General features: G+C 38.9%; 1 protein-coding gene across 4 annotated transcripts in view; it reads right to left on the bottom strand.

The window, feature by feature from the left end:
- Nucleotides 1–8,042: 8,042 nt before the first annotated feature.
- LOC113907834 (schlafen family member 5) overlaps nt 8,043–27,536 on the bottom strand; it is a 40,627-nt gene continuing 21,133 nt past the window's right edge. For 3 of the 4 annotated variants that reach the window (XM_027567480.1, XM_027567481.2, XM_027567479.2), the window contains 2 exons: nt 17,675–18,395; nt 15,711–17,322 (listed from right to left, as the gene is read on the bottom strand). In XM_027567480.1, the coding sequence (XP_027423281.1) occupies nt 16,512–17,322; nt 17,675–18,395 (1,532 nt within the window). In that variant the 3' untranslated portion in view covers nt 15,711–16,511. Of the gene's footprint in view, nt 11,626–15,710; nt 17,323–17,674; nt 18,396–27,536 lie in introns of those variants that run through there. The other variant, XR_003515296.2, reaches the window with a different exon arrangement.

Here is a 27,536-nt window from a genome sequence, read left to right as displayed (position 1 = left end):
ATATAAAGTGTGTAAGTAAGAATAAAGTTGTTGCTCGCGGCATCCCCGTGGGCAACCCTCCTGTTCCCATACTTTTATGTTTCATTCTCTTGCCCTCACCCCTGTTCGACCTTGCACGCGGGCCGTGGCAAATAAATAAAACCATCACCAAAAAGACTTAGTGAACTCTAAGTCTGAAAATACTTTTAAAAAGTATCATGGTAGATCAGAGCACGTATTATAGCTTAAGGACTTAATAGATAATGGAAGCTATGGATACATTTAAAGTAGTGATCAGAGGACAATTCATAGCATTAGATACTTTTATCAGTAAAAATGAAAGAATGGGAATAAACAAAACCCATTTAAGAAAAAAATAGAGGGATACCTGGGTGGCTTAGTTGGCAAAGCCTCTGCTTTCAGCTCAGGTCATGATCCCAGGGTCTTAGGACTGAGTCCCGCATTGGGCTCCTTGCTCAGCAGGGAGTCTGCTTCTCCCTCTGCCTCCTGCTTGTGCTTGCTCTTTCTCTCTTTCTCTCTCTGACAAATAAATAAGTAAAATATTTGGGAAAAAAAGATAAAAAATAAAAAAATAGTGTTCCAGTCTAAGATGGCAACATAGGAAGCACCTGAGCTCACCTTCTCCCATGGACACAATAAATCTACAGCTACACATAGAACAATTTCCTTTGAAAGAAATCTCGAAACTAGCCAAGTAACTTCTATGTATCTGGCAAATAAGAAAATGTGTCAATAGGAGTAGAAAAAGCTGAGACAGACTCTCACCATAATCCCCACATCCAGCACCACAGCACACAATTGGAAGGGAACTTGCAGCTCCCAGCATGTCCCAGCATGAGGAATAAAGGGTTTGTGCCCAACATCTAATGTGCCAACTTTTCAGATTTCCACCAGAAAGATGGGCCCCCAAAACATCTAACTCTGAATGCCAATAGGGCTTGCCTCCAAAAGACCCCGAAGACTATGGCAAATAAATAAACAGTTCTTAATAGGCTCACAGCGACTCACTGTGGCTGTTTCCTCCAGGGCTCAACACAGGGAGAGTGGACAGAAATGTTTATCTCCTACTCTATCCCTGAAAGAGTCCTATTTGCACACTTTAAAACCTGCTGCCCGAGAGTCAGGCTTCTAATTTAGCATAAATCTAGGAGTTGGCCAATCTTCCCTAGAGACTGGTGAGACCCGTGAGCACCATCTCCACATTCTCCCTCTGGCTCATTCAAGGTTGCTCCCTTGAAGGAGCCTGTGCACATGTCTGGTGCCCTGGTTTTTGTGGCTTATGTCCAGGGGATGCATGTCTTCATTGCATGGCTCTGGTGGCCAGCAGGGCTGGAATTTGCAGGTCCCACAGGACTGTAGCAAATAAAGAAACCTTTCTTAGCCAGCTATCCACCCAGGGCTCAGTACAGAGGGAGCAGATGGAAATGGCCATCTCCCTGCCTTTTCCAGAAAGAGAGTTTTTTTTTTTTTTTTAAAGATTTTATTTATTTATTTGACACAGAGAGAGAGACAGCGAAAGAAGGAACACAAGCAGGGGGAGTGGAAGAGGGAGACACAGCTTCCCGCTAAGCAGGGAGCCCAACGCGGGGCTCGAGCCCAGGACCCTGGGATCATGACCAGAGCCAAAGGCAGACACTTAATGACTGAGCCACCCAGGCACCCCAGAAAGAGATCTTTAAAAGATTTTTAAAAGCTTCTGCCTGAGGGTGCAGGTTTCAATCAGCCTGCATCTAGGAGCTGACTGAGATCCTCTCTTCCAGAGCACTGACAGGTTTGGAACATCCTCAACTACTATGAGCCACAGAGAACAAAGAAAGTAGTGTGGACAACCACAAGGTTTGAGAGACAATCAGGAACTTGGTCCAGGCCTGAACAATAAGCTTCATTTCTTACATGAGACCAAGACTGGAAGAGGTAGTTGGGTTTTTAAATTTTTTTAAAAAGATTTTATTTACTTATTTGAGAGAGTGAGAGAATGAGAGCATAGAGGGATAGGGAAAGGGAGAAACAGACTCTCTGTTGAGCGGAGATCCCTATGTGGGACTCTATCCCAGGACACTGAGATCATGACATGAACCAAAGGCAGATGCTTAAATGACTGAGCCACCCAGGCACCCAAGAGGTAGTTGTTTTATCTAATGCACAGAAACCAATATAGAGAGTCAAGGAAAATGAAGAAACAGAGGAATATGTACCAAACAGAACAAAACCCCAGAAACAGAGCTTAATGAAATAGATGTGATTTGCTGATAGAGAATTAAAAATAATGTTCATAAAGATACTCACCAACATCAGGAGAACAATGCATGAACAAAGGGAACATTTCAGTAAAGATAAAGAAAATATATGAAAGTATCAAAAATCACAGAACTGAAAAATATAATAACTGAACTGAAAATTTCAACAGAAGGGTTTACAACACACTTGATCAGGCAGAAAAAAGGATCAGCAAACTCAAAGACAGGGCTGAGTAGCAAGAAGAAAAAAGAATGGAAAAGAATGAAGATAGCTTAAGGGATTTATGGGACAACATCAAGCAGACCAGTATTCATATAGGAGTCCCAGAGAAGAGAGAAAGGAGCAGAAAACTTATTCAAAGAAATAATGGCTGAAAACATCCTAATCTAGAGACACAGAGAGCCATATCCAGGAAGCTCGTGGAGTTCTAAATAAGTCAAGCGGAGAAAGACAAATACTGTATGATCTCACTTCTAAAACAAACAAAAAACAAGCTCATGTATATAGAGAATAGATTGGTGCTTGCCAGAGGTGGGGGCTGGGGATGGTCAGTGAAATGAGTGAAGGAAGTTAAAAAGTACAAACCTCTAGCTATAAAATACATAAGTCACAGGATATAATGCACAGCATGATGACTCTAGTTAATAATACTGTTTTGTATATATATTTTTTTCAGAGCAGATTTTTTATTGTTATGTTAATCACCATACATTACATCATTAGTTCTTGATGTAGTGTTCCATGATTCATTGTTTGTGCATAACACCCAGTGCTCCACACAGAACGTGCCCTCTTTAATACCCATCACCAGGCTAACCCATCCCCTCACCCTCCTCCCCTCTAGAACCCTCAGTTTGTTTTTCAGAGTCCATCATCTCTCATGGTTCGTCTCCCCCTCCGACTTACTCCCCTTCATTCTTTGTTTTGTATATATTTTTAAGATTTTATTTATTTGAGAGAGAGAGAGAGCATGTGCAAGCGGGGGGGGGGGGCAGAGGGAGAGGGAGAAGCAGACTGCCCACTGAGCAGAGAGTCCAACACTGAGATTGATCCCAGGACTCTAGGATTATGACTCAAGCCAAAGGCAGACGCTTAACTGACTGAGCCACCCAGGCGCCCCTGTACTGTATATTTGAAACTTGCTGAGAGAGTAAATCTTAGAAGTTTTCATTATGAGAAAAAAGTTTTCATTATGTTACAATATATGGTGATTGATGTTAATTGGACTTATTGTGGGGATCATTTTATAATATATACAAATATCAAACAATTATGTTGTATAACTGACACTAATATAATGTTATATGTCAATTATACCTATTTTTTTTTTAGGTAATATGTCTTTTTTTCCTTTGGCTTATTTTAAGATTTTTTTTCTTTGTCTTTGGTGTTTGGCAGTTTAATATGATGTGACTGTGTATATTTATCATATTTATCCTGCCTGGGATTCACAGAATGTCATAAATCTGGGGCTTTTTCTTTGTGTTATTGTTTTTGGAATTTTTCAAGCATTATCTCTTAAAGAAAATATCTCCCTTAAACTCTCTCACATCACTGTAGGATCCCCAGTGAATCTACATTTGACTTTTTCACTGTGTCTCATGTGAAGGTTACTCTTTTATCTGAATTTTTGCTCTTCTTTTTCCCTCTGTATGCTTCAATCTAAATATTTTCATCAGTCTTCTAGTTCACTAATTCTCTCTTTTGTTGTATCTAATTTTCTATTAAATTTCTGTTATCATATTACTTACTTCTATAATTCCTATTGGCATCTTTCTATAGATTTAATTCTTTGATGGTTTTCTTCATCTTGTCATTTATTTTCTTCCTCTTTTTCTCTACTTTCTTTTTTTTAAGATTTTATTTATTTGACAGAGAGAGACACAGCGAGAGAGGGAACACAAGCAGGGGGAGTGGAAGAGGGAGAAGCAGGCCTCCTGCGGAGCAGGGAGCCCGATGCGGGGCTCGATCTCAGGACCCTGAGATCATGACCTGAGCCAAAGGCAGATGCTTAATGACTGAGCCACCCAGGTGCCCTTTTTTTTCTCTATTTTCTTAAGCATATAAGTAATAGCTTTTTTTCCAGCCCTTGGTGATAGTTCCAATATTTGGATTACCTTTGGTCTATTTATATTGTATTTTCTTTCCTCTTAGTCTTTGGTCATGTGCCCTGTATTTTGGCGTGCCAGGTAATTTTCAATTAAATGCCAGATGCTGTGTATGAAAAAACTAACGGATCTAGATGATACTGTCTTCTCAAAAGAATTCACACCTTTTTTGCAGGGTGGATATAATAGCAGCTGATTATCTTAATCCAGTTAGAGACTTAGCTGACCCAAGGATAGGTTTGACACGTTGAGCTATCCAATTTGTCTTTGCCAATCTCTGATTTGTTTAAAGCAAAGCAAAGCTGGTTGCCTCAGCTTTCTAATGCCTTGTATATTATAACTGTCTCGTCTAGCTGTTCTCAGTGAAAATGTTAGCTTGCCACAAGTGAAGCTGTATACCTCTTTTACTTTTACCTCTTTAGTAAAAATTTTCAAAAAAATTAATTTTAGTAGTGATAACCAACACACTCATTTGATTACATTTTAGTAGAAAAGAGTATAATTTTTATCATAGCTCAAAATATTTTTATTGTGTACAGTACTTGCTAGCCATCTTAATGTACCATAGGTACCCAAAAAGTACCCAACTGAACTATTTTTCTTCCTCTCTTCCATGTTTAAGGAGACTAGAGATGTAAAAAATTAAATTCAAATAATGATTCTAAACTGGATTTTTGTTATAAAGGACATTACTGGGACAATCAACATAATTTTAATGGCATCTAATGATTAGATGGTAATCATGTATAAATATTAATGTCCTGATTTTGATGGTTGTATTTTGATTATTTAGGACAATGTCCTTGTTGGTAGGTAAAACATTCTCAAGTATTATAGGATGATGGGCATGATATTGGCAACTTACTATACTTGCAACTTTTCTGTAAATTGGAGATTATTTCAAAGTAAGAATTAGTAATAAAACTCAATTCAAGTGCCACCTTATTTAGGAATAAATCCAATCCTCACTGACTTCAAAAGTACCTCTTCTTGGTGTTTCCATATGGCCCATGCATTTGTTTCCTCATTTCACTTCATAGAATCATAATTATATTTTTGTCTCTTATTATGCCAGTAGATTATGATCTCTTTAAAACCAGGAACTGTGTGGGCGCCTGGGTGGCTCAGTCAGTTAAGCAACTGCCTTCAGCTCAGGTCATGATCCCAGGGTCCTGGGATCAAGTCCCACATGAGGCTCCCTGCTCTGCGGGGAGCCTGCTTCTCCCTCTCCCACTCACCCTGCTTGTGTTCCCTCTCTCGCTGTGTCTCTCTCTGTCAAATAAATAAATAAAATCTTTTTAAAAAATAAAATAAAAAAATAAAACCAGTAACTGTGTTATATTTATGTTACCAGCATCAAGCCCAAGAACTGGTATAGGATAAGCCCTCTAATATTAATTGAATTATTATATATAATGATGATTGTCACCTTGTTTGAGGATTTTCTAATTTTTCCACTTTTCCACTTCTTCCCTTTCAGATACCCCCACTCCCAAGCCAATGCCTTCAATTCCAGCTAAGTGTCAATGATTTCAGCCAGATTGAGCTTTCTATTGCATCCTCCTTCATTGAACACCCTTAGTATACACTCCCAAACTTGCTCCCCAGGCTCTGCCAACATACACTGATGAGGTGCTGGAACTTTGTGTTCAGGCTGTCTCCTCCTAGAATAGGCCTTCACTTCTGCATCTGGACTACTTGGGATCTAGCTTACCATGAGATGGGTTGGTTCTGAGGAAAATCATCATCAGATTGTGAGGCAGCTAGCCTAACTGCAGTTGTTTAGCTCTAGAAAGCCTTTTTGTTTGGGAAGTCTCGTTCCCTTAGTCATAGTGTGGCCAACCTGTCAAAAGATATTTGGGCATCCAATGTTCTCACTCAGCATCTGCCCAAATGTCCTTATTCCATATCTCAAGGTCTCACTTCTTCCACACAGTGCCCTTCCCATAGTGTAAGGGACGTGGTGTGGTTGCAGATTTAATTGGCACTGAACACTCAGGCCCTTGGCTTGGTGCTGAGCCATAGCTGCCCAGCAACTCCAGAGGATGAGGAACTCTTCCCAAACTGTGAAGGCTTTGGGGTTTTCTGTGGATCTTCTCAGCTGGATAGTTTTTCTCTCAATGTCAATTTTTTCACTGTGTATACTTCCTGGAGCTATCAGAAAAAGCCAGCTTACTCTTCAATTTTTATAATTATTATTTTTTAAAGATTTTTATTTATTTATTTGTCAGAGAGAGAGAGAGCACAAGCAGGGGGAGCGGCATGCAGAGCCGGCAGAGGGAGAAGCAGGCCCCCCACTGAACAAGGAGCCTGATGTGGGACTCGATCCCAGGCAAGACCTGAGCTGAAGGCAGACACTTAACCAACTGAGCCACCCCACCATCCCTATAATTATTATTGTTACCAGAGAAATGAAATGCCACAGTCACATGATTTCCCAAAGCCCTGCTCTCCACCTTCACTTTGTGCTTTGCCACTCCTGAGGGTAATGATGCTGCCATGTGCATATGTAAAACTATTAACTGATAGCTTGAAAGGGCACCCACCCAAATCATGATGATTTTTGCTGCCGGGTAAAGGGGAGAGAAATTGCATGGGAAAGAGAAGAAAGGGGAATTCAAATTTTGCTAAGGCATTTTCTTTCTTTTATTTTAAAAGGAAGCTAGAAGCAAATATGAAAAAAAGTGTTAGTACTTACAAATCCTAGTTGGCAAAGTTTTATAATATTATTTTTAAACTTTTTGTATTTTTCAAAATTTATCCCTCCCCACTCCCCATACAAAACTAAGAAAGTAAGTCATAAAACTGTTACATCAAAAGTACACATACACACACACGGCAAAAATCACATCAGTAAATACTCGAAATCATTACATTATATAAAATCCAAAAGTCACAAAAAGCAAAAGCTGTCTTTTACTCATCTGTGTTCCCCTGATGCTCACTTGTCCTTCCCTAGAGCCAAACACTATTACCAATTTTTTAGTATGCTTCAAAAGATATTTAATGCATTTAAAAGCACATACCTATATCAGTTCTATAAGCAAAAGATAGGCATTTTTGCACATGTTGCTTTGTTCTATATACAATGTAGAAATGGTCTCCCATCAATACATATAGAGATCTCTTGTTCTGTATGGCTTCATAGTGTTGCAATGTGTTGATATGCCCTAAGTTAATCAGTGGATATCTACTATTTTGCAGTCTTCTGCTATTAGAAATAAAGTGAACTTCAATTAACTGTACAGAAGTAATTTCATACATGTTTGAGCATTTACATAGAATAAATTCCTAAAAGAGGAATTGCTCGGTAAAGGGATATGTGCATTTATTTATTTTTTAAAAAAATATCTATTTATTTGAGAGGGAGAGTGAGAGAGCAAGAGCTGGGGGAGGGGCAGAGGGAGAGGGAGAGGGAGAACGAGGGAGAGGGAGAGAAGCAAACTCCCCACCGAGTGTGGAGCCCAATGCAGGGGCTTGATCCTGTGACCCCGATGCCATAGCCTGAGCCGAAATCAAGAGTCCAACACGGAACTGATTGAGCCACCCAGGTGCCTCAGGGAAATGTGCATTTAAAATTTTCACAGTTGGGATGCCTGGGTGGCTCAGTCAGTTAAGTGTCTGCCTTTGGCTCAGGTCCTGATCCCAGGGTCCTGGGATGGAGTCCCACATCAGGCTCCTTGCTCAGCGGGGAGCCTGCTTCTCCCTCTCCCTCTGCTGCTCCCTCCACTTGTGCTCTCTCTCCCTGTCAATTAAGTAAATAAAATCTTAAAAAAAAATTTTGTTCACAGCTTCTGCCAGATTGTTCTTGACAGAACTTTATGGCAATGTATGATAGTGTTTTCCCCCTGCCAAACAGTAAAACCATTAGGTTTGAAATTAATGATTTTTTTTCAGTCTAATAAGTGAAAAAGACTAATGTCTTATATTTTTTAACTGATACTTCTATATCATGACTAAAGTTTCTGTATGTTCAGGAACTATTTTAAATTCCTTTACTATGTTCTTCCACATTTGGGTCTTTTGCCAATTTTCTTTTTAGGAGCTTAGAATTTTTCTCTTTGATTTGTAGAAACTTTTTTTTAAAAATAAGGAGCTAACTATTTGTCTTTGAATTTTGTTGCAAATATTTCCCCAGTGTGTTGTTTCTTGAACTTGTTGTGGTGTTTTTGCTACAAAGATAATTTTGTTTAAAATAGTCAATATTTTCAGGGTGCCTCAGTCGCTCAGTCAGTTAAGCATCTGACTCTTGGATTCGGCTCAGGTCATGATCTCACAGTTGTGGGATTGAGCCCCACATTGGGTTCTGTGCTCAGTGCAGAGTCTGCTTCAGATTCTCTCTCTGCTCTCTCCCACTCACTCTCTCAAATAAATAAATAAATAAATGAAAAAATCTTTAAAAAAATAATAATAAAATAGTCAATATTAAAAAAATAGTTTTCTTTCATGCTTTCTGATTGAGAGCTCTATTTAGGCCTTCCCTATACTAAGATTATAAAAATAAATGTCCCACTTTTTCTTCATGTACTTCTGTGGTTTCCTTATTTTTACACATAAGTATTAGGTCCATCTGCAATTTATTTGGTGTCAAGTGTGATGCATGACACAAGCTTAAATATTTTCAGATAGGTCCCCGAGTCATTTAACATCATTTATTGAATAATCCACTTTTCTCCAACTAATCTGAACACAAGCTTTAAAATATGCTACATTCACACACATAGTTGGATTTATTTTTGGACATTCTAGTCTGTTCCATTGACCTGCCACACAGCAGAACCACATCGTTTTAATCAATACCTTTAAAATACAGTTTAATATTTGGTAATGTTAATTACCCTCAGATTTCTTCCTTTTTAGATTTTTCCTGGATATTCTTGCTTTTTATCTTTCAATGACTAAACTCATTTCGATGCTTCAAGGAAAGATCTGTTGGTATTTTTATTGGAATAACATTAAATTTATAGATTACTTAGTGAAAATGTGTAATTCATGATTTGGGGTCTTCTTATCCAAAAACAGTCTGCTTGGGGCACCTGGGTGGCTCAGTTTCTAAGCGTCTGCCTTCAGCTCAGGTTGTGATCCCAGGGTCCTGGGATAGAGCCCCACATTGGGCTCCCTACTCTATAGGAGGCCTGCTTCTCCCTCTCCCATTCCCCCTGCTTGTGTTCCCTCTCTTGCTGTGTCTCTCTCTGTCAAACAAATAAATAAAATCTTAAACAACAACAACAACAACAACAGTCTGCTTTTTATCGGTTCCAATTCTCTTTGGGTTCTTCAGTTTCATTTCATAGCTTTATTCACACAGAGTGTGTACATTTCTTCTTACAGTTATTCTTAATTTATCTTTTTTTAAAATTACTACAGGACTTTTTTCTTTCATGATAAATTCTAAGTGGATGCAGTTTGCATATATGAAGGCTATTGAATAGAAAATAATATACATAGATTAACTTTATGTTTTACTGATTTATTTGTTCACCCTTCTTTCTTAAAACTACAACTTCCTTCTCAGTTCATTTTTCTCATGCTGGGTACATTATTCAGTGAGTCTTTCAGATATAGGTCATGACTCAAAAAAAAATCCCAAGGTGTTGCAAGCCTGAAGATGTATTTATTTTGCTGTCAATTTTGAATGATAGTTTGGGGAGAGAAGTCTAGGTTCAAAGTTGTTTTTCCACAACAGTTTGAACCTACTGCCCATATTCTTGCATCCAGTCTTGCTAATGAAATAGTTACTGTCAAATCCATTCTTCTTTTTGTAAATTATCTAAACTTTTTTCTCTTTAGGATTAAAAATATCTTTAATGTTCTGAATCTTGATGGTAGTATGGTACATGTTGGACTTGTCTATTCTGCCCATTATTCTGGAACCTATTTTAGTCTAGGGAGGTATGGTAGTGGTGCTTTTGCCCCCTGAGGGACACTTGGCAATATCTAGAGGCATTTTTGTTTGTTGTAGCTGGGAGTAGGGGGTTGCTGCTAAACATCTTATAATACCCCAGAAAGCCCCCCACCCCCAACAAAGATTTATCCAGCTCAATCTGCCAATAGTGCCAACAGTAAGAAAGCCTGAGGTATGGGTATTTTAGTTTGAGGCCTAGATGTGGCCACAAGGAGGTCAAATGGAATTGGCCTCAGTCTCACATTAAGTTTCTGGCTGTGAATCCTGACTTTGCAGTAGAGTTGTTGTCCTGGGCTTGTGGTGGGGCCAACCTCTGTCTATTACTATAGTTTACCCACTCTTCCCTCCTTCTGCAAATGCCTCATAGTTTTTGGTCCACAGAGAAGTGCTTTTGTTATTTTAGAGCATGACTATATAATAATGCTTTAAGATATCTTTTCCATTATTTCTATGAATTCTGTTTTGAGAGAGAGAGAGATTTCAACATGTGACCTTTGAGGTCTTTATACAAAGGTACAAAGTCAATAAAATTAATTCTAGCAATACTGAAAGAAAAAAAGAAGCAACACATCACCCATAATCCCAGCAATCAGAAACATTCAAGGTTAAAAATATACCAGAAAGCAGGTTTTTTTAATATATCACATAATCTATAAGAACAGCTAGACAAAAGTAATTATATTAAGTGGAAAGATATTATACATACTATTTAAAAATTATTTTCACATTTTACTTGAAATGAATGGAAGAAAAGGCAACTAATAAAATTGAAGAGCTGAACTACATAATATATTTCTTTAACCTAAGAACTTTTAGCTACTAAAAGATCCAACATTAAAACAATTAAATTGAAAAAAGCAATTAAAATGCTTGGAATCATTTTTAAAGTTACATTAAAATCTGTATTAGTATTAATCAATTCCTTGCCATGAAAGATGACGTTAGCATTTAGAATTCTTCACTCTCCTTCCTGACTCCCTAACTTTTGTTGATTACCATAATGGGCATCTGTTGTTTCAACCTACAGAACATCCTCTCACCCTATACTAGTAACCAATATTCTTTCCATGTTACATCGACTTTTGGAGATTTTCAACCAAGGGGTCTTTGCTATGGTAGCTAAGAGTGGAGTGGAGTATCCACACTAGGCAAATACAAGTCTTTCACTGTAATTTGATCTTCATAAGCCAAAGTAAAGAAAATGACTGGAGCCAATTCCTACCAGCCATCTAGATCCTTGGATCTTCCCAGGTACTAATCTTCTCTAAGGCCTATTTGGTCAGCTTGTCTTTGATTCTGTGAGTGGTCCTCCCTCATGATTCCAATAAATTCTTTTTGTTTTTGTTTAAATTGTCCAGAGCCTGCTTTTGTTCACTGAAACAAAAAAAAAAATCTATGTGATATAAAAATGTTTTTACTTTGTCAAGGTTTATAACAGTATTTTCTGTAATCATAATTCCTATTTATCTTAGTTATACACAGGTGAATGGACTTAAAGTCCAATTACCATTATCCTTTATTTTCACATATTGCCTGATTTAGCTAGATTTCCTCACTGAGTAATTTTTACTCAAGAATACTTAATGACAAACAATGAATCATGGAACACTACATCAAAAACTAATGATGTACTGTATGGTGACTAACATAACATAAAAAAAAGCACGATTAATGAGTTATGTATTTATAGAATTCTTTCCTATACAAAAATATCCATGAACTTCCTTTGAATTAGAATGATATTTTAGCTAGATTTAATATTTTTAGGTCAAAAATTTTCCCCCAAGAACTTTATACATATTGCTTCATTGTCTTAGTGGAGTAACAGGGATCATATTTACCCTCACTTTGCAACTGCAAAATCAGACAAAACATATGAAATGAAGGGTTCAGTGAAGAACTGATCCCTGAGATATGGGAAATTAATGAGGTGATCTCTATTACTGCCTCTGTTTACTGCCTATAGAGTTTCTAGGCTGCAGTTCAGAAAGGGGAAAATTTAGGTACAGTTTGGCAATCTCTGTGAAGTGAATAGACAGAGTTGGGACTTTAGGGAGGCCAAGGAAACTAGACTTTGTAGGGCAGAATACCAATGAAGACAGAGCTTCACAAAGAGAAAATTCTAAAACCTGCAAAGCATCCCCTTTGAGTATTCAGCTGAGTACTTATCAACTTGTGTCTGTGAGGAAATGTTTGAGGATGAAGAAAGACCCACCCAAAAGTATTAGAGGGAACAATCCTTGGAGCTCACATAGATCAGAAATAGTGCCTATTCCCACCAACCAGAGTGAAAAACATCAAAATTCACAAGGCATTAGGTAAGAGAGTACTCAGAAGAGTTTTGCCTCAGTAGGTGTAAAAAGTTAACCCTAGATTAAATGTTGCTCTGGTTCTGTAAAACAAAGCTTAAAAACAGGATCCAAAAAGATCAAACTAATTCCAAGTAACTTAACCATATCTCAGACCAAAGCTCAAAAGTACTTGTAAGAATACAAAAACATTCAGCATCCAATAAGGTAAAACTCACAATGTCTGGCATTGAATAAAAAATTACCATGTATGCAAAGAAGCTAGAAAATACCAACCATAGAGAGGAAAAAAATCCATTTGAAACTAACTCAGAATTAACACAGCCAATATAATTAATAGACTATAAGGTTGAAATAGACATTATAATTGTATTCCATATGTTCAAGAAATGGAAGAAAGATTGAACATATTAAGTAGAAACAAGAAAAATATTAAAAAAGGATCTGAATTAAGCTTCTAGAAAAGGATTAGAAGATGAAACAATGTCTAAGATGAAAAATACACTGAACGGTATTCGTGGCATATTAAACATTGTACAAAGAAGAAAAAAATAGTGAACTTGAAGACAGCAACAGAAACCAGCTGATATAAAACAGAGAAAAAATTTAAGGCACAGAGCATCAGTGAGTTGTGGAACATAGTCAAGTGGCCTGATATACATATAATTGAAGTATCTGAGGAGAAGAAGGGGTATAGAAAATATATTGCAGGAAATAATTGATGATGGATCTTTTTAAATAAAATAAGTTCACCCCAATAAAAGATAAATCATGTAAAAAGAGAGAGAGAAAGAATTGAGAGAAGAACTGAAAAATTTTCAGTTAGTGAAAACTGTCAACCCACAGACCCAAGGAGTTTTCAACAAATCTCAAGCACAAGAAATTTTTTTAATTACCTAAGGTCATTATAATTAAATCACCTAAACCAATAATAAAATCTTAAAAGCAGTCAGAAAATGATACATTGTGTACAGAGCAATAAAGATGAGGATGACAGCAGATTTATTGTTGGAAATTATGCAAGATAAAAGACAATGAAGGAATATATTTAAATAACTGAAAAACAAAACTATCAATCTAGGCCTCTACCCAACAAAGCTATCTTTCAAAAACAGAGGTGAAATGCTTTTTTCTGTACATACAAAATCTGAACGAATTCATCAGCAGCAGATCTACACTATAAAAAATGAAGAAATTTCTTTGAGTAGGAGAATGATGCAAGATAGAAATCTGGATTCACACAAAGGAAGGATAACCATCAGAAATGGTAAGTATAAAGAATTTTTTTCCCTAAGTGCTCAACATCGCTCAGCATCAGGGAAATCCAAATCAAAACCTCAATGAGATACCACCTCACACCCGTCAGAATGGCTAAAATTAACAAGTCAGGAAACGACAGATGTTGGCGGGGATGTGGAGAAAGGGGAACCCTCCTACACTGTTGGTGGGAATGCAAGCTGGTGCAACCCCTCTGGAAAACAGTATGGAGGTCCCTCAAACAGTTGAAAATAGAGCTACCATATGACCCAGCAATTGCACTACTGGGTATTTACCCCAAAGATACAAATGTAGGGATCCAAAGGGGTACGTGCACCCCGATGTTTATAGCACCAATGTCCACAATAGCCAAACTGAGGAAAGAGCCAAGATGTCCATCGACAGATGAATGGATAAAGAAGAAGTGGTATATATACACAATGGAATATTATGCAGCCATCAAAAGGAATGAGATCTTGCCATTTGCAACGACGTGGATGGAACTGGAGGGTGTTATGCTGAGTGAAATAAGTCAATCAGAGAAAGACATGTATCATATGACCTCACTGATATGAGGAATTCTTAATCTCAGGAAACAAACTGAGGGTTGCTGGAGTGGTGGGGGGTGGGAGGGATGGCGTGGCTGGGGTGATAGACATTGGGGAGGGTATGTGCTATGGTGAGCACTGTGAATTGTGCAAGCCTGTTGAATCACAGATCTGTACCTCTGAAACAAATAATGCAACATATGTTAAGAAAAAAGAAAAAGAAGTAGATAGCAGGAGGGGAAGAATGAAGGGGAGTAAGTCGGAGGGGGAGACGAACCATGAGAGAGGATGGACTCTGAAAAACAAACTGAGGGTTCTAGAGGGGAGGGGGTGGGGGGATGGGTTAGCCTGGTGATGGGTATTAAAGAGGGCACATTCTGCGTGGAGCACTGGGTGTTATGCACAAACAATGAATCATGGAACACTACATCAAAAACTAATGATGTAATATATGGTGATTAACATAACAATAAAAAATTAAAAAAAAGAATTTTTTTCCCTATTATTTAAAACTCTTTAAAATACAAGTGGCTGTTTAAAGCAAAAATAGTATCAATGTGTTGTGGTATGTATAACATATATAGAAGTACAGTGTGTGGCAATAAAGCACAAAGCCTGGGAAGGAGAAATGGAAGTAGAGTGTTATAAAGTTCATGAAATGGTATAATATCACTTGAAGGAAGACTGTGATGAGTTAAAGATATATACTGTAAACCCTTAACGTGCCACTAAAATAACAAAACAAAGAGTTATAATTAATAAGCCAATAAAGGAGACAAGATGTAATTGTTTAAAAATACACAATTAAGCAGGAAAGACTATCCAGTGGGAAAAAGAGTCTCTTTGACACATGCTGTTGAGAAAACTGTCAGCTACATGGAAAAGAACAAAACTGGACCACTTTTTTTACACCATACACAAAAATAAACTCAAAATGGAATCAAAGACCTAAATGTCAGACCTGAAACCATAAAAATCCTAGAAAAGAGCAAAGGTAGTAATGTCTCTGATATCAGCTATACCAATATTTTTCTAGATAGGTCTCCTGAGGCAAGAGAAATAAAAGCAAAAATACACTATTGGGACTACATCAAAATAAAAAGCTTCTGCATGGCAAAGGAAACAATCAACAAGACTAAAAGCCTTCCTACTAAACAGGACAAGATATTTGCAAATGACATATCTGATAAAGGGTTAGTATCCAAAATATATAAAGAACTTATACAATTCAACACCTAAAAAAGAAATAATCCAATTTTATTTTTTAAAATATTTTATGTATTTATTTGACAGAGAGAGAGAGAGTGAGCACACAAGCAGGGGGAGCAGCAGAGGGAGAGGGAGAAACAAACTCTCTGCTGAGGGATGGGGACTTGATCCCAGAACCCTAGGATCATGACCTGAGCTGAAGGCAGACATTTAACCAACTAAGCCACCCAGGCGCCCCTAAATAATCCAATTTAAAGACAGTGATCAAAATTACTAACATCATTAAAAGAATAAAATGAAAAAGAATAATGTAATATGGTTTATAAGAAATTACAGTTTGTACCTTCTGATCTTACATTTTGAACTATTGTACAACCGTTTCTGGCCCATAAAAGGGCAGACACATGACCCCCCTCCGCCCTTCCTACTCTCCCAGTGCATCTTACTCAGGCATGTCTGTGCATTGCTGTATTAAAAATAGTGAAAATATCTGAGTCCACTTGGCACACATGGCTCAAAGATCTTCTCATGACGTCTTCCCTCACTAAGCACTTCCCCAACCATGTTGAATAACCAGCTTCTCCCTCTATCTACTTACCTACCTATGTGTAAACACACACACACACACACACACACAGAGTCTCTGCAGCTCAAGCACCTCTAATCACTACTCTGATGTCCCTCATAACTAACTGAAATTCTTGTACTTGTATTTGTGTACTTAGGTATGATTTACCTCTGCCCCAAAGAAGGAATCTTGTCTATCTTATTTGCTACCCTATCATTAACCCATTCCCCCACCCCAGCACCTAGAAGAATATACGCCTCAGAGTGAGTGCTCGTTAAATATTTGATGATTAAATGTTTAGGTCACCTGGTTTCATGGTTAACTAGAGATGAGAGCTACCTAATTGTTTCTTAGACTGGGATCTTCCTGTCAAATGGAAACCTTCAGAATATAGAGATGTTTCTTCGCCCTGGAAGCCAGACAGAGCAGAAGATTGTGGAAAACAGCTGGCTCGGCTGCTGTTGGATTGAACCCAAAAACGATGTTTCTTTCCAGGCCTGAAAATCGTCGGACACTGTCCAACACAATGTGATTGGCCATGATATCTGATGCATCCTTGATCTGTACTAACAGGTCAGATTCCTCACTGAGCTGAGATATTTTTCTTTTCCTCATTGCTCTTAGGAGCTTATCTCTATATTTTTCCACTTCACTTGCTTTGCTGAAAAGCACAGCAATGTCCTTGGGAGAATAACCATTCCTAAAGAGAGACTGACATTTCTCTGCTACTTGGACAACCATCTCTTCCAAGTCCAAGTACTCCATAATCTCAAAGTTGCCTGGAATACCCTGAGCCCATTTAGCTTTACGAACCATATCCAGGGACCCCAGGGGGATGTTAGGTGGAGGATTTTCTTTGACCTCCTGCATTACTTCTTGCAGGTAGTTAGCTATTGGATCTGCATTGCGGACCACTCTGGTGAGCTCTTCTCTTGGATACTGGGCTTCGAGAGCAGGGAGGCCACTGTGGCTCAAGTGGCTGGTCTGAAAGTAGTCCAGAAAGATCCAGAGAATTCCTGGGCAATCGTTTTCTCTCTGAGTGATGTTTTTTGCCTTCTCATACCAGTCCCCGTCTTCAATACGGAAATTCTGAGCTTCATCAATAATGATGTGCTGAATCTTTTGAAAGTCATTTTTCATGAAGGTTTTCCGGGTCACTGCCTGGCAGATGTTTTTCTTGCTGAAAATGTAAGAAACATAGTCAGGTTTCCCCACTCAAACAAAGGAAGCCAATTCTACCCCCCCCTTTTTAAAGAGGGGTAAGGGGCAGAGAGAGAGTGAGAATCTTAAGCAGGCTCCACACCCAGTGCAGAAGCCAATGTAGGGCTCGATCTCACAACCCTGAGATCATAACCTGTGCCAAAATCAAGAGTCAGAGGCTTAACCAACTGAGCCACCCAGGCACCCATCAATTCTACTCTTAAACTCTTCTAGACATAGTAAATACAATATGAATTTTACCAAGTGAATTTAAAGCCAAACCAGTCAAAGTTACTCCAAAAAAAGAAAATGGATATAATTAGGCTGCATACCTCACAAACTTCCTCAGGGGCTGATTTTCACAGATGTAAAGAATGTCACTTGGTTGACAGTGAAAAACATTCCTGATCTTCTCCATTATCCTAAGAGCCAGGATGGTCTTCCCTGATCCAGGTAAGCCATGAATAAACAGTTCTCTGGTCATGCGAATGTTCTTTGACAGCAACTCATACTGTTTATCTGTGAGTATGTTCAAAACCTCAGAGCCCAGCTCTTCACTTAAGAAAGATCGGAATCCAAGCAAGACTATCACAAGGGACTGTAACAGAGCTTCCACGTGCTGGGTGGTTCTAAGGTTATAGGACTCGGGGTAAATTGGAAAATCTGAACAATGAAGAGTCTCTGCTGTTCTATCAGGATTCAGCAGGAAGACCAAGGGAGTGATGCACAATTTCCCAGTGTAGCCACCTGTGTTCACCAGCTTCTGCTTTAAGGTACGGGCGACTGTCATAGAATAGCCCATCCTGCTTGCATTGCACTCACTGAGGATGGTGTAGAGGAGTGGGATGTTGTTCTGGGAAAGCAGAAGAGCATCACAGATTACTCCCTGCTTCTCTGGCAGACCCAAGTCCACAGCCCAGCTTCGAGAAAAAATCAGTATTCCTTGAGAGAAACGGCTCATTTCCTTATTTATTAAGTCTCTGAGTCCTTTATGTTTTGAGAACAGTTCCTTGTAGAGGTTTTCTGGAGTATACACCACTTTGTCTGATAATACTAAACAGGGAAAGAATTGGAATAAATTAGAGAATCCCAAGACAAGCTAGTAATCATCATTATATGTAATAGATTCACTCCATATTTGGGCCCAACCATGTATCAGTACTAGCATGCATTAATAATGAAAAGATCAAGCAATTCCCAGTCTGCTGGAGCTGATAATTGACTGGCATAACAGAGAGAAACAATAATTATACAAAGTGGTAAATACAATGGGAAAGAAATGCACAGAGCATTATGCAATTACAAACGAGAGGTACACCTTGAGAAAAAAAAATATGAAAGTCTTTATGAAAAAGGAGACACCTGAGCTGCTTCTTAAGGGATGGCTGTGAGTTAGCTTTCCGAAGGATGGGAGAATAGAGAAACAGGCAAAAGGGGACTCATGAGTAAAGCACAGAGACAAGAAACAGCAAGGTCCATGCAAGAACCTCCAAGAAGTTTGTGTTGTGAAAAGCACAAAGGAGGAAATGAGGATGGGGAACAAGGCATTATAGTGCCATCTTAACACCTGGCAACACTGACTAGTGTTAACAATACTGTGTTATAGGTGGGAGGAGCAAGATGGTGGAGGAGCTGGTCTCAGGAATTCAGCTGGATAGGGATCAAACCATTCTGAACACCTACAAACTCAACAGACTGAAGAAAAGAATAACAGCAACTCTATGAACAGAAAAGCGACCACTTTCTGGAAGGTAGGACGTGCAGAGAAGTGAATCCGAGGCGATATTCGGGAGGATAGACGGCGGGGGAGGGGGCCTCCGTCGGCCGCTTCTGGCAAGTGATAGAGCCGCGGAGCACAAAATCGGACCTTTTAAAAGTCGGCTCCGCGGAGGGACGTCGCTCCAGTGGCTAAGCGGGGGGTGGAACCCTCGCGGGACAGTGTGGTCTCAGGCCCCTCGGGGTCACAGAAAGACCGGGGGTACCTGAGTGCGGCAGAGCTCCCAGGTATCGGAGTGGGAAAGCCGGCTGCAGAGACGGAGCCGAGGCGCAGGCTCTCAGCTCGGGGTTGCCATAAACCGTGATCCACGGCCCAGTCGCGCCACTGCTCCTCCAGGAGGGACCCAACAAGCGGCAGAGCTGGGGAGACTCCCCTCTCGCCCTGGGAGGAGCGGCGCGGGAGCGCACCGCAGGGATCTGCTGGGTTTGGAGACTCCACACGGGGTCGGGAGCCAGAGATAGAAACGCTCGGTCACAGGCCGGGTGAGCACGGAGTGCGGCCGGAGACCAGGGAGACGGGAGTGACTGCTTTTCTCTGGGGGCACACCGAGGAGCGGGGCCCCGAGTTCTCAGCTCCTCTGGGCGGAGACTGGGAGGCCACCATTTTCACCCTGGTCCTCCAAAGCCGTACGGAGAGCTTGCAGGGAACAAAAGCTCCTGAGAGCAAAGCCGAGCAGATTACTTAGCCTGGACCAGCAAGGGCGGGGCAATTCCGCCTCCAGCAAAGACATTTGGGAACCACGGCAACAGGACCCTCCCCCAGAAGATCAGCATGAACAGTCAGCCAAGACCAAGTTTACCAATCAATGAGAACGGCAGAACTCCAGCGCTAGGGGAATATTGCACATAGAATGCATGGCTTTTTTTTTTTTTACCATGAGTCATTAGTCTTCTTTCTTTTCTTTCTTTCTTTCTTTCTTCCTTTCTTCCTGTCTTTCTTCTTTCCTTCCTTCCCTCCTTCCTTCCTTCTTTCTCTCTCTCTCTTTCTTTTTTTTTTTTTTTTTAAGATTTCTTTATTTATTTGACAGAGAGAGACAGCGACAGAGGGAATACAAGCAGAGGGGAGTGGGAGAGGGAGAAGCAGGCTTCCCACCGAGCAGGGAGACCAATGCAGGGCTCGATCCCAGGGCCCTGGGATCATGACCTGAGCCGAAGGCAGCCTCCCAACCAAGTGAGCCACCCAGGTGCCCCTCTTTAGTCTTTCAAAGTTAATTTTTTAATTTCTCTTTCTTTTTTTCTTTTTCTATTTTTTTAGTTGAATTTTTCTTCTTTCCTTTTTCAGCCAACATCTTATCAATTCCTTTTTAAAAATCTTTTTTAATTTTCATTTTTAGTCATATTCTATCCCTTCATTGTATTTAACCTTATTTTTTGAAAATATATAAGTTTTTCATTCTTTAAAATTTTAGGAGGTAATTTATTCCAACAGACCAAAATACATCCAAAATCTAGTCTGTGGCTCTGTTCTATTCACCAGCTTGATCATATTCTCTTTTTTTTTTTCCCTTTCTTTCCCCCCCAGTTACAGGTCCCTTTTGATTTGTTTAGTGTATATTTTTCTGGGGTTGTTGTTAACGTTTTAGCATTTTGATCTCTCATTCATCTATTCTCATCTGGACAAAATGACAAGATGGAAAAACTCACCTCAAAAAAAGAACAAGAGGTGGTACGGACTGCCAGGGACCTAATTAATACAGACATTAGTAAGATGTCAGAACTAGAGTTCAGAATGACGATTATAAAGATACTAGCTGGGTTTGAAAAAAGCATAGGAGATACTAGAGAACCCCTTTCTGGAGAAATAAAAGAACTAAAATCTTACCAAGTCGAAATCAAAAAGGGTATTAATGAGGTGCAGTAAAAAATGGAGGCTCTAACTGCTAGGTTAAATGACACAGAAGAGAGAATTAGTGATATAGAAGACCAAATGATGGAGAATAAAGAAGCTGAGAAAAAGAGAGATAAACAACTGCTAGATCACGAGGGGAGAATTTGAGATAAGTGATACCATAAGCGAAACAACGTTAGAATACTGGGATCCCAGAAGAAGAAGAAAGAGAGAGAGGGGCAGAAGGTATATTGGAACAAATTATAGCAGAGAACTTCCCTAATTTGGGGAAGGAAACAGGAATCAAAATCCAGGAGGCACAGAGAACTCCCCTCAAAATCAGTAAATATAGGTCAACAACCTGACATCTAATAGTAAAACTTACGACTCTCAGAGACAAAGAGAAAATCCTGAAAGCAGCTCGGGAGAAGAGATATGTAACCTATAATGGTAGAAACATTAGATTGGCAGCAGACCTATCCACAGAGACCTGGCAGGCCAGAAAGGACTGGCATGATATATTCAGAGCACTAAACGAGAAAAATATGCAGCCAAGAATACTATATCCAGCTAGACTGTCACTGAAAATAGAAGGAGAGATAAAAAGCTTCCAGGACAAACAAAAACTTAAAGAATTTGCAAACACCAAACCAACCTTACAAGAAATATTGAAAGGGGTCCTCTAAGCAAGGAGAGAGCCTAAAAGTAACACAGACCAGAAAGGAACACAGACAATATAGAGTAACAGTCACCTTACAGGCAATACAATGGCACTAAATTCATATCTTTCAATAGTTATCCTAAGTGTAAATGGGCTAAATGCCCCAATCTAAAGACACAGGGTATCAGATTGGATAAAAAAACAAGACCCATCAATATGCTGTCTGCAAGAGACTCATTTTAGACCCAAAGACCCCTCCAGATTTAAAGTGAGGGAGTGGAAAACCATTTCCCATGCTAATGGACACCAAAAGAAAGCTGGAGTGCAATCCTTAGACAAATTAGATGTTAAACCAAAGACTGTAATAAGAGAGGAGGAAGGACACCAAATCACCCTTAAAGGGTCTATCCAACAAGAAGATCTAACAATTTTAAATATCTATTCCCCCTAACATGGGAGCAGCCAGTTCTATAAGCCAATTAATAACAAAATCAAAGAAACACATCAACAATAATACAATAATAGTAGGGGACTTTAACACCACCCTCACTGAAATGGACAGATCATCTAAGCAAAAGATGAACAAAGAAATAAGAGATTTGAATGACACACTGAACCAGATGGACTTCACAGATATATTCAGAATATTCCATCCCAAAGCAACAGAATAGACATTCTTCTCTAGTGCACATGGAATAGTCTCCAGAATACATCACATCCTAGGTCACAAATCAGGTCTCAACTGGTACCAAAAGATTGGGATCATTCCCTGCATATTTTTGGACCAAAATGCTTTGAAACTAGAACTCAATCACAAGAGGAAAGTCAGAAAGAACTCAAATACATGGAGGCTAAAAAGCATCCTACAAAAGAATGAATGGGTCAACCAGGAAATGAAAGAAGAATTTTTAAAAATTCTTGGAAAGAAATGAAAATGAAAATACAACTGTTCAAAATCTTTGGGATGCAGCAAAGGCAGTCCTGAGAGGAAAGTATACAGCAATACAAGCCTTTCTCAAGAAACAAGGAAGTTCTCAAATACACAACCTAACTCTACACCTAAAGGAGCTGGAGAAAGAACAGCAAATAAAGCCTAAACCCAGCAAGAGAAGAAAAATAATAAAGATCAGAGCAGAAATCAATGAAATAGAAACCAAAAGAACAGTAAATCAGATCAACAAAACTAGGAGCTGGTTCTTTGAAAGAATTAGTAAGATTGATAAACCCCTGGCCAGACTTATCAAAAAGAAAAGAGAAAGGACCCAAATAAGTAAAATCATGAATGAAAGAGGAGAGCTCAAAACCAACACCAAAGAAATGCAAACAACAATAAGAACATATTATGAGCAACTCCATGTCAGCAAATTAGATAACCTGGAAGAAATGAATGCATTCCTAGAGATGTATAAACTACCAAAACTGAACCAGGAAGAAATAGAAAACCTGAAAAGACCCATAACCAGTTAGGAAATTAAAGCAGTAATCAAAAATCTCCCAAGAAACAAGAGCCCAGGGCCAGACGGCTTCCCAGGGGAATTCTACCAAACATTTAAAGAAGAATTAATACCTGTTCTTCTGAAACTGTTCCAAAAATGGAAATGGAAGGAAAACTTCCAAACTCGTTTTATGACTCCACCATTACCTTGATCCCCAAACCAGACAAAGACCCCATCAAAAAGGAGAATTACAGACCAATATCCCTGATGAACATGGATGCAATAATTCTCACCAAAATACTAGCCAATAGGATCCAGCAGTACATTAAAAGGATTATTCACCACAATCAAATGGGATTTATTCCTGGGTTGCAAGGTTGGTTCAACATCTGCAAATCAATCAACGTGATACAATACATTAATAAAAGAAAGAACAAGAACCATACGATCCTCTCAATAGATGCAGAAAAAGCACTTGACAAAGTACAGCATCCTTTCTTGGTTAAAACTTTTCACAGTGTAGGGATAGAGGGTACATACCTCAATATCATAAAAGCCATGTATGAAAAACCCACAGCGAGTATCATACTCAATGGGGGAAAACAGATTTTTTTCCCCCTAAGATCAGGAACATGGCAGGGATGTCCACTATCACCACTGCTATTCAACATAGTACTAGAAGTCCTAGCCTCAGCAATCAGACAACAAAAAGAAATCAAAGGCATCCAAATAGGCAAAGAGGTAAAACTCTCACTTTTTGCAGATGATATGATACTTTATGTGGAAAACCCAAAAGACTCCACCCCAAAACTGCTAGAAATCATACAGGAATTCAGTCAAGTGGCAGGATATAAAATCAATGCACAGAAATCAGTTGCATTTCTATACACCAAAAAGAAGACAGAAGAAAGAGAAATTAAGGAGTCGATCCCATTTACAATTGCACCCAAAACCATAAGACACCTAGAATAAATCTAACCAAAGAGGCAAAGAATCTGTACTCAGAAAATTATAGAATACTCATGAAAGAAATTGAGGAAGACACAAAGAAATGGAAAAATGTTCCATGCTCATTGATCAGAAGAACAAATATTGTGAAAATGTCTATTCTACCCAGGACGATCTACACATTCAATTGCAATCCCTATCAAAATACCATCCACTTTTTTCAAAGAAATGGAACAAGTAATCCTAAAATTTGTATGGAACCAGAAAAGACCCCGAATAGCTAGAGGAATGTTGAAAAAGAAAAGCAAGGCTGGTAGCATCAGAATTCCGGACTTCAAGCACTATTACAAAGCTGTCATCATCAAGACAGTATGGTACTGGCACAAAAACAGACACATAGATCAATGGAACAGAATAGAGAGCCCAGAAATGGACCCTCAACTCTATGGTCAATTAATCTTTGACAAAGCAGGAAAGAATGTCCAATGGAAAAGACAGTCTCTTCAACAAATGGTGTTGGGAAAATTGGACAGCCACGTGCAGAATGAAACTGGACCATTTCCTTACACCACACACAAAAATAGACTCAAAATGGATGAAAGACCTAAATGTGAGACGAGAGTCCATCGAAATCCTTGAGGAGAACACAGGCAGCAACCTCTTCGACCTCAGCCGCAGCAACTTCTTCCTAGAAGCATCGCCAAAGGCAAGGGAAGCCAGGGCAAAAATGAACTACTGGGACTTCATCAAGATAAAAAGCTTTTTCACAGCAAAGGAACAGTCAACAAAACCAAAAGACAACTGACAAAAAGGGAGAAGATATTTGCAAATGACATATCAGATAAGGGCTAGTATCCAAAATCTATGAAGAACTTATCAAACTCAACACCCAAAGAACAAATAATCCAATCAAGAAATAGGCAGAAGACACGAACAGACATATCTGCAAAGAAGACATCCAAATGGCCAAAAGACACATGAAAAAATGTTCCACATCATTCAGCATCAGGGAAATCCAAATCAAAACCTCAATGAGATACCACCTCACACCAGTCAGAATGGCTAAAACTAAGAAGTCAGGAAACGACAGGATGCAGAGAAAGGGGAACCCTCCTACGCTGTTGGTGGGAATGGAAGCTGGTGCAACCACTCTGGAAAACAGTATGGAGGTTCCTCAAAAAGTTAAAAATAGAGCTACCCTATGACCCAGCAATTACACTACTGGGTATTTACCACAAAGTTACAAATGTAGTGATCTGAAGGGGTACGTGCACCCCGATGTTTATAGCAGCAATGTCCACAATAGCCAAACTATGGAAAGAGCCAAGATGTTCATCGACAGATGAATGGATAAAGATGTGGTATATATATAATGGAATATTATGCAGCCATTAAAAAAAATGAAATCTTGCCATTTGCAACGATGTGGATGGAACTAGAGGGTATTATGCTAAGCGAAATAAGTCAAACAGAGAACACAAGTATCATATGATCTCAACGATATGAGGAATTTGAGAAACAAGACAGAGGACCGACCATAGGGGAAGGGAGGAAAAAAATGAAACAAGATGAAACCAGAGAGACACATAAACCATAAGAGACTCTTAATCTCAGGAAACAAACAGGGTTGTTGGAGTGGTGGGGGTGGGAGGGATGGGGTGGCTGGGTGATGGACATTGGGGAGGGTATGTACAATGGTGAGCGCTGTGATTTGTGTAAGACTGATGAATCACAGACCTGTACCCTGAAACAAATAATACATTATAGGTTAATAAAAAAATAATAAAAAAATACTGTGTTATATATCCGTAGGTTGCTAAGAGAGAACGTAAATGTTCTCACCACACACACACACATACTCGGTAATTATGTGAAGTGATGTTTATGTTAATTAACCTAATTGTGGTCGTCATTTTGCAATATATACATGTATGAAAAAAATCATGCTGGGGGTGCCTGGCTGGCTCAATTGGTGGAGCACGCAATTCTTGATTTTGTGGTTATGAGTTTGAAACCCCCACTGGTTGTAGAGATTACTTAGAAAAATAAAACCTTTTTAACCAACTGAGCCACCCAGGCGCCCCGAAAAATAAAACCTTTTTAAAAAAATAAAACATCATGCTGTACACCTTATACATGATGTTAAATGTCAATTATATCTCCATAAATCTGGGAAAAAAGCCTAGCAAAGGTTATAAACTATATGATGTGTCCTACACGACATTGTGTGAAAGGCAAAATGATAAGGATGGAAAATAGATCAATGGCTGCTGAGGGCTAGGGATTGGAGAGTTTGACCACAGAGTGGCAGTGTGAAGGGGTCTTTTTTGGGTGATGGAATTATTCTGTATCTTAACTCTGGTGGTGGTTACATGAATCTATATATTTCAAGACCCTTAGAACTGTATAAGAAAAAAGTCCCTTTTATACATGTAAATTTTAAAATTAATTTTTAAAAGTGTTCTTTAAAAAAAAGTTTTGGCTTTTTTATATGTAGAAAAAAGTTTCTTAAACTTTTTCACATCACAATCCCAAATTTGGAATCTAAGCAGATCTATGAACCTTTGCCCCAGAAAAAAAAAAAATCAAATAAACACAAAATTTGAGTTTTGAATCCAGGGAAGGGGGAAGAGACAAGGATGAACACAGATTTCTGTGCTTGGCTGGATGCAGGATGGACTCTCCGATTCATAGAGATAATGTGGAAGAAATGGCAGAAAAAGAATACTTAATACAGAATAATATGCAGAATATACAGGAGAAATAGAAGATTGTCAGAGTGGAAGATTGATTTTGGAAATGCTCAGTTTGGGATACCTGTGGTACATTGAGTATTTAGCAAGTAATTGGGCATACCAGTACAGTTTGTCTGGGATCAGACAAATACTAAAGTTTTTTTTTTTATTAAAGTGGAATAAACTGGGAGTGCCTGGGTGGCTCAGTTGGTTAAGCATCTGACTCTTGATCTCAGCTCAGGTCTTGATCTCAGGATCATGAGTTCAAGTCCCACATTGGGCTCCATGCTGGGTGTGGAGCCTACTTAAAAAAAAAGTGAACTAAACTAAGGGCTTCTCCTCTTACTATTTTGATTTAACATCATTTTGGAATTGTTGGCCAGTGAATTAAACCAAGTAAAGAAATAACATGTATAAATATAGGAAAAGTTATTTCAAAATTATCTTTATTTTTGCATTAACAAGATTATTAAGTAAAATGTCTGGAAATGGTAAACTGTATATTTTTAAACTAAGAGCTTTCTCACATGCCAGCAATTCACAATCAGAAATTATTATCATACAAAGATCTGTCTAGTAATCAATTGAAAAATTTTTAATTCTAGTGTAGTTAACACACAGTGTTATATTTGTTTCAGGTGTCAAATATAGTGATTCAACAATTCTCTATTAGGTGCTCATTATGATAAATGTACTCTTTTTTTTTTTTAAAGATTTTATTTATTTATTTGACAGACAGAGACACAGGAAGAGAGGGAACACAAGCAGAGGGAATGGGAGAAGGAGAAGCAGGCTTCCCGCTGAACAGGG

Source organism: Zalophus californianus, chromosome 16 (genome assembly GCF_009762305.2).
Source record: "Zalophus californianus isolate mZalCal1 chromosome 16, mZalCal1.pri.v2, whole genome shotgun sequence".
NCBI classification, from domain to species: Eukaryota; Metazoa; Chordata; class Mammalia; order Carnivora; family Otariidae; genus Zalophus; species Zalophus californianus.
This window is presented reverse-complemented; position numbering and strand designations above follow the sequence as displayed.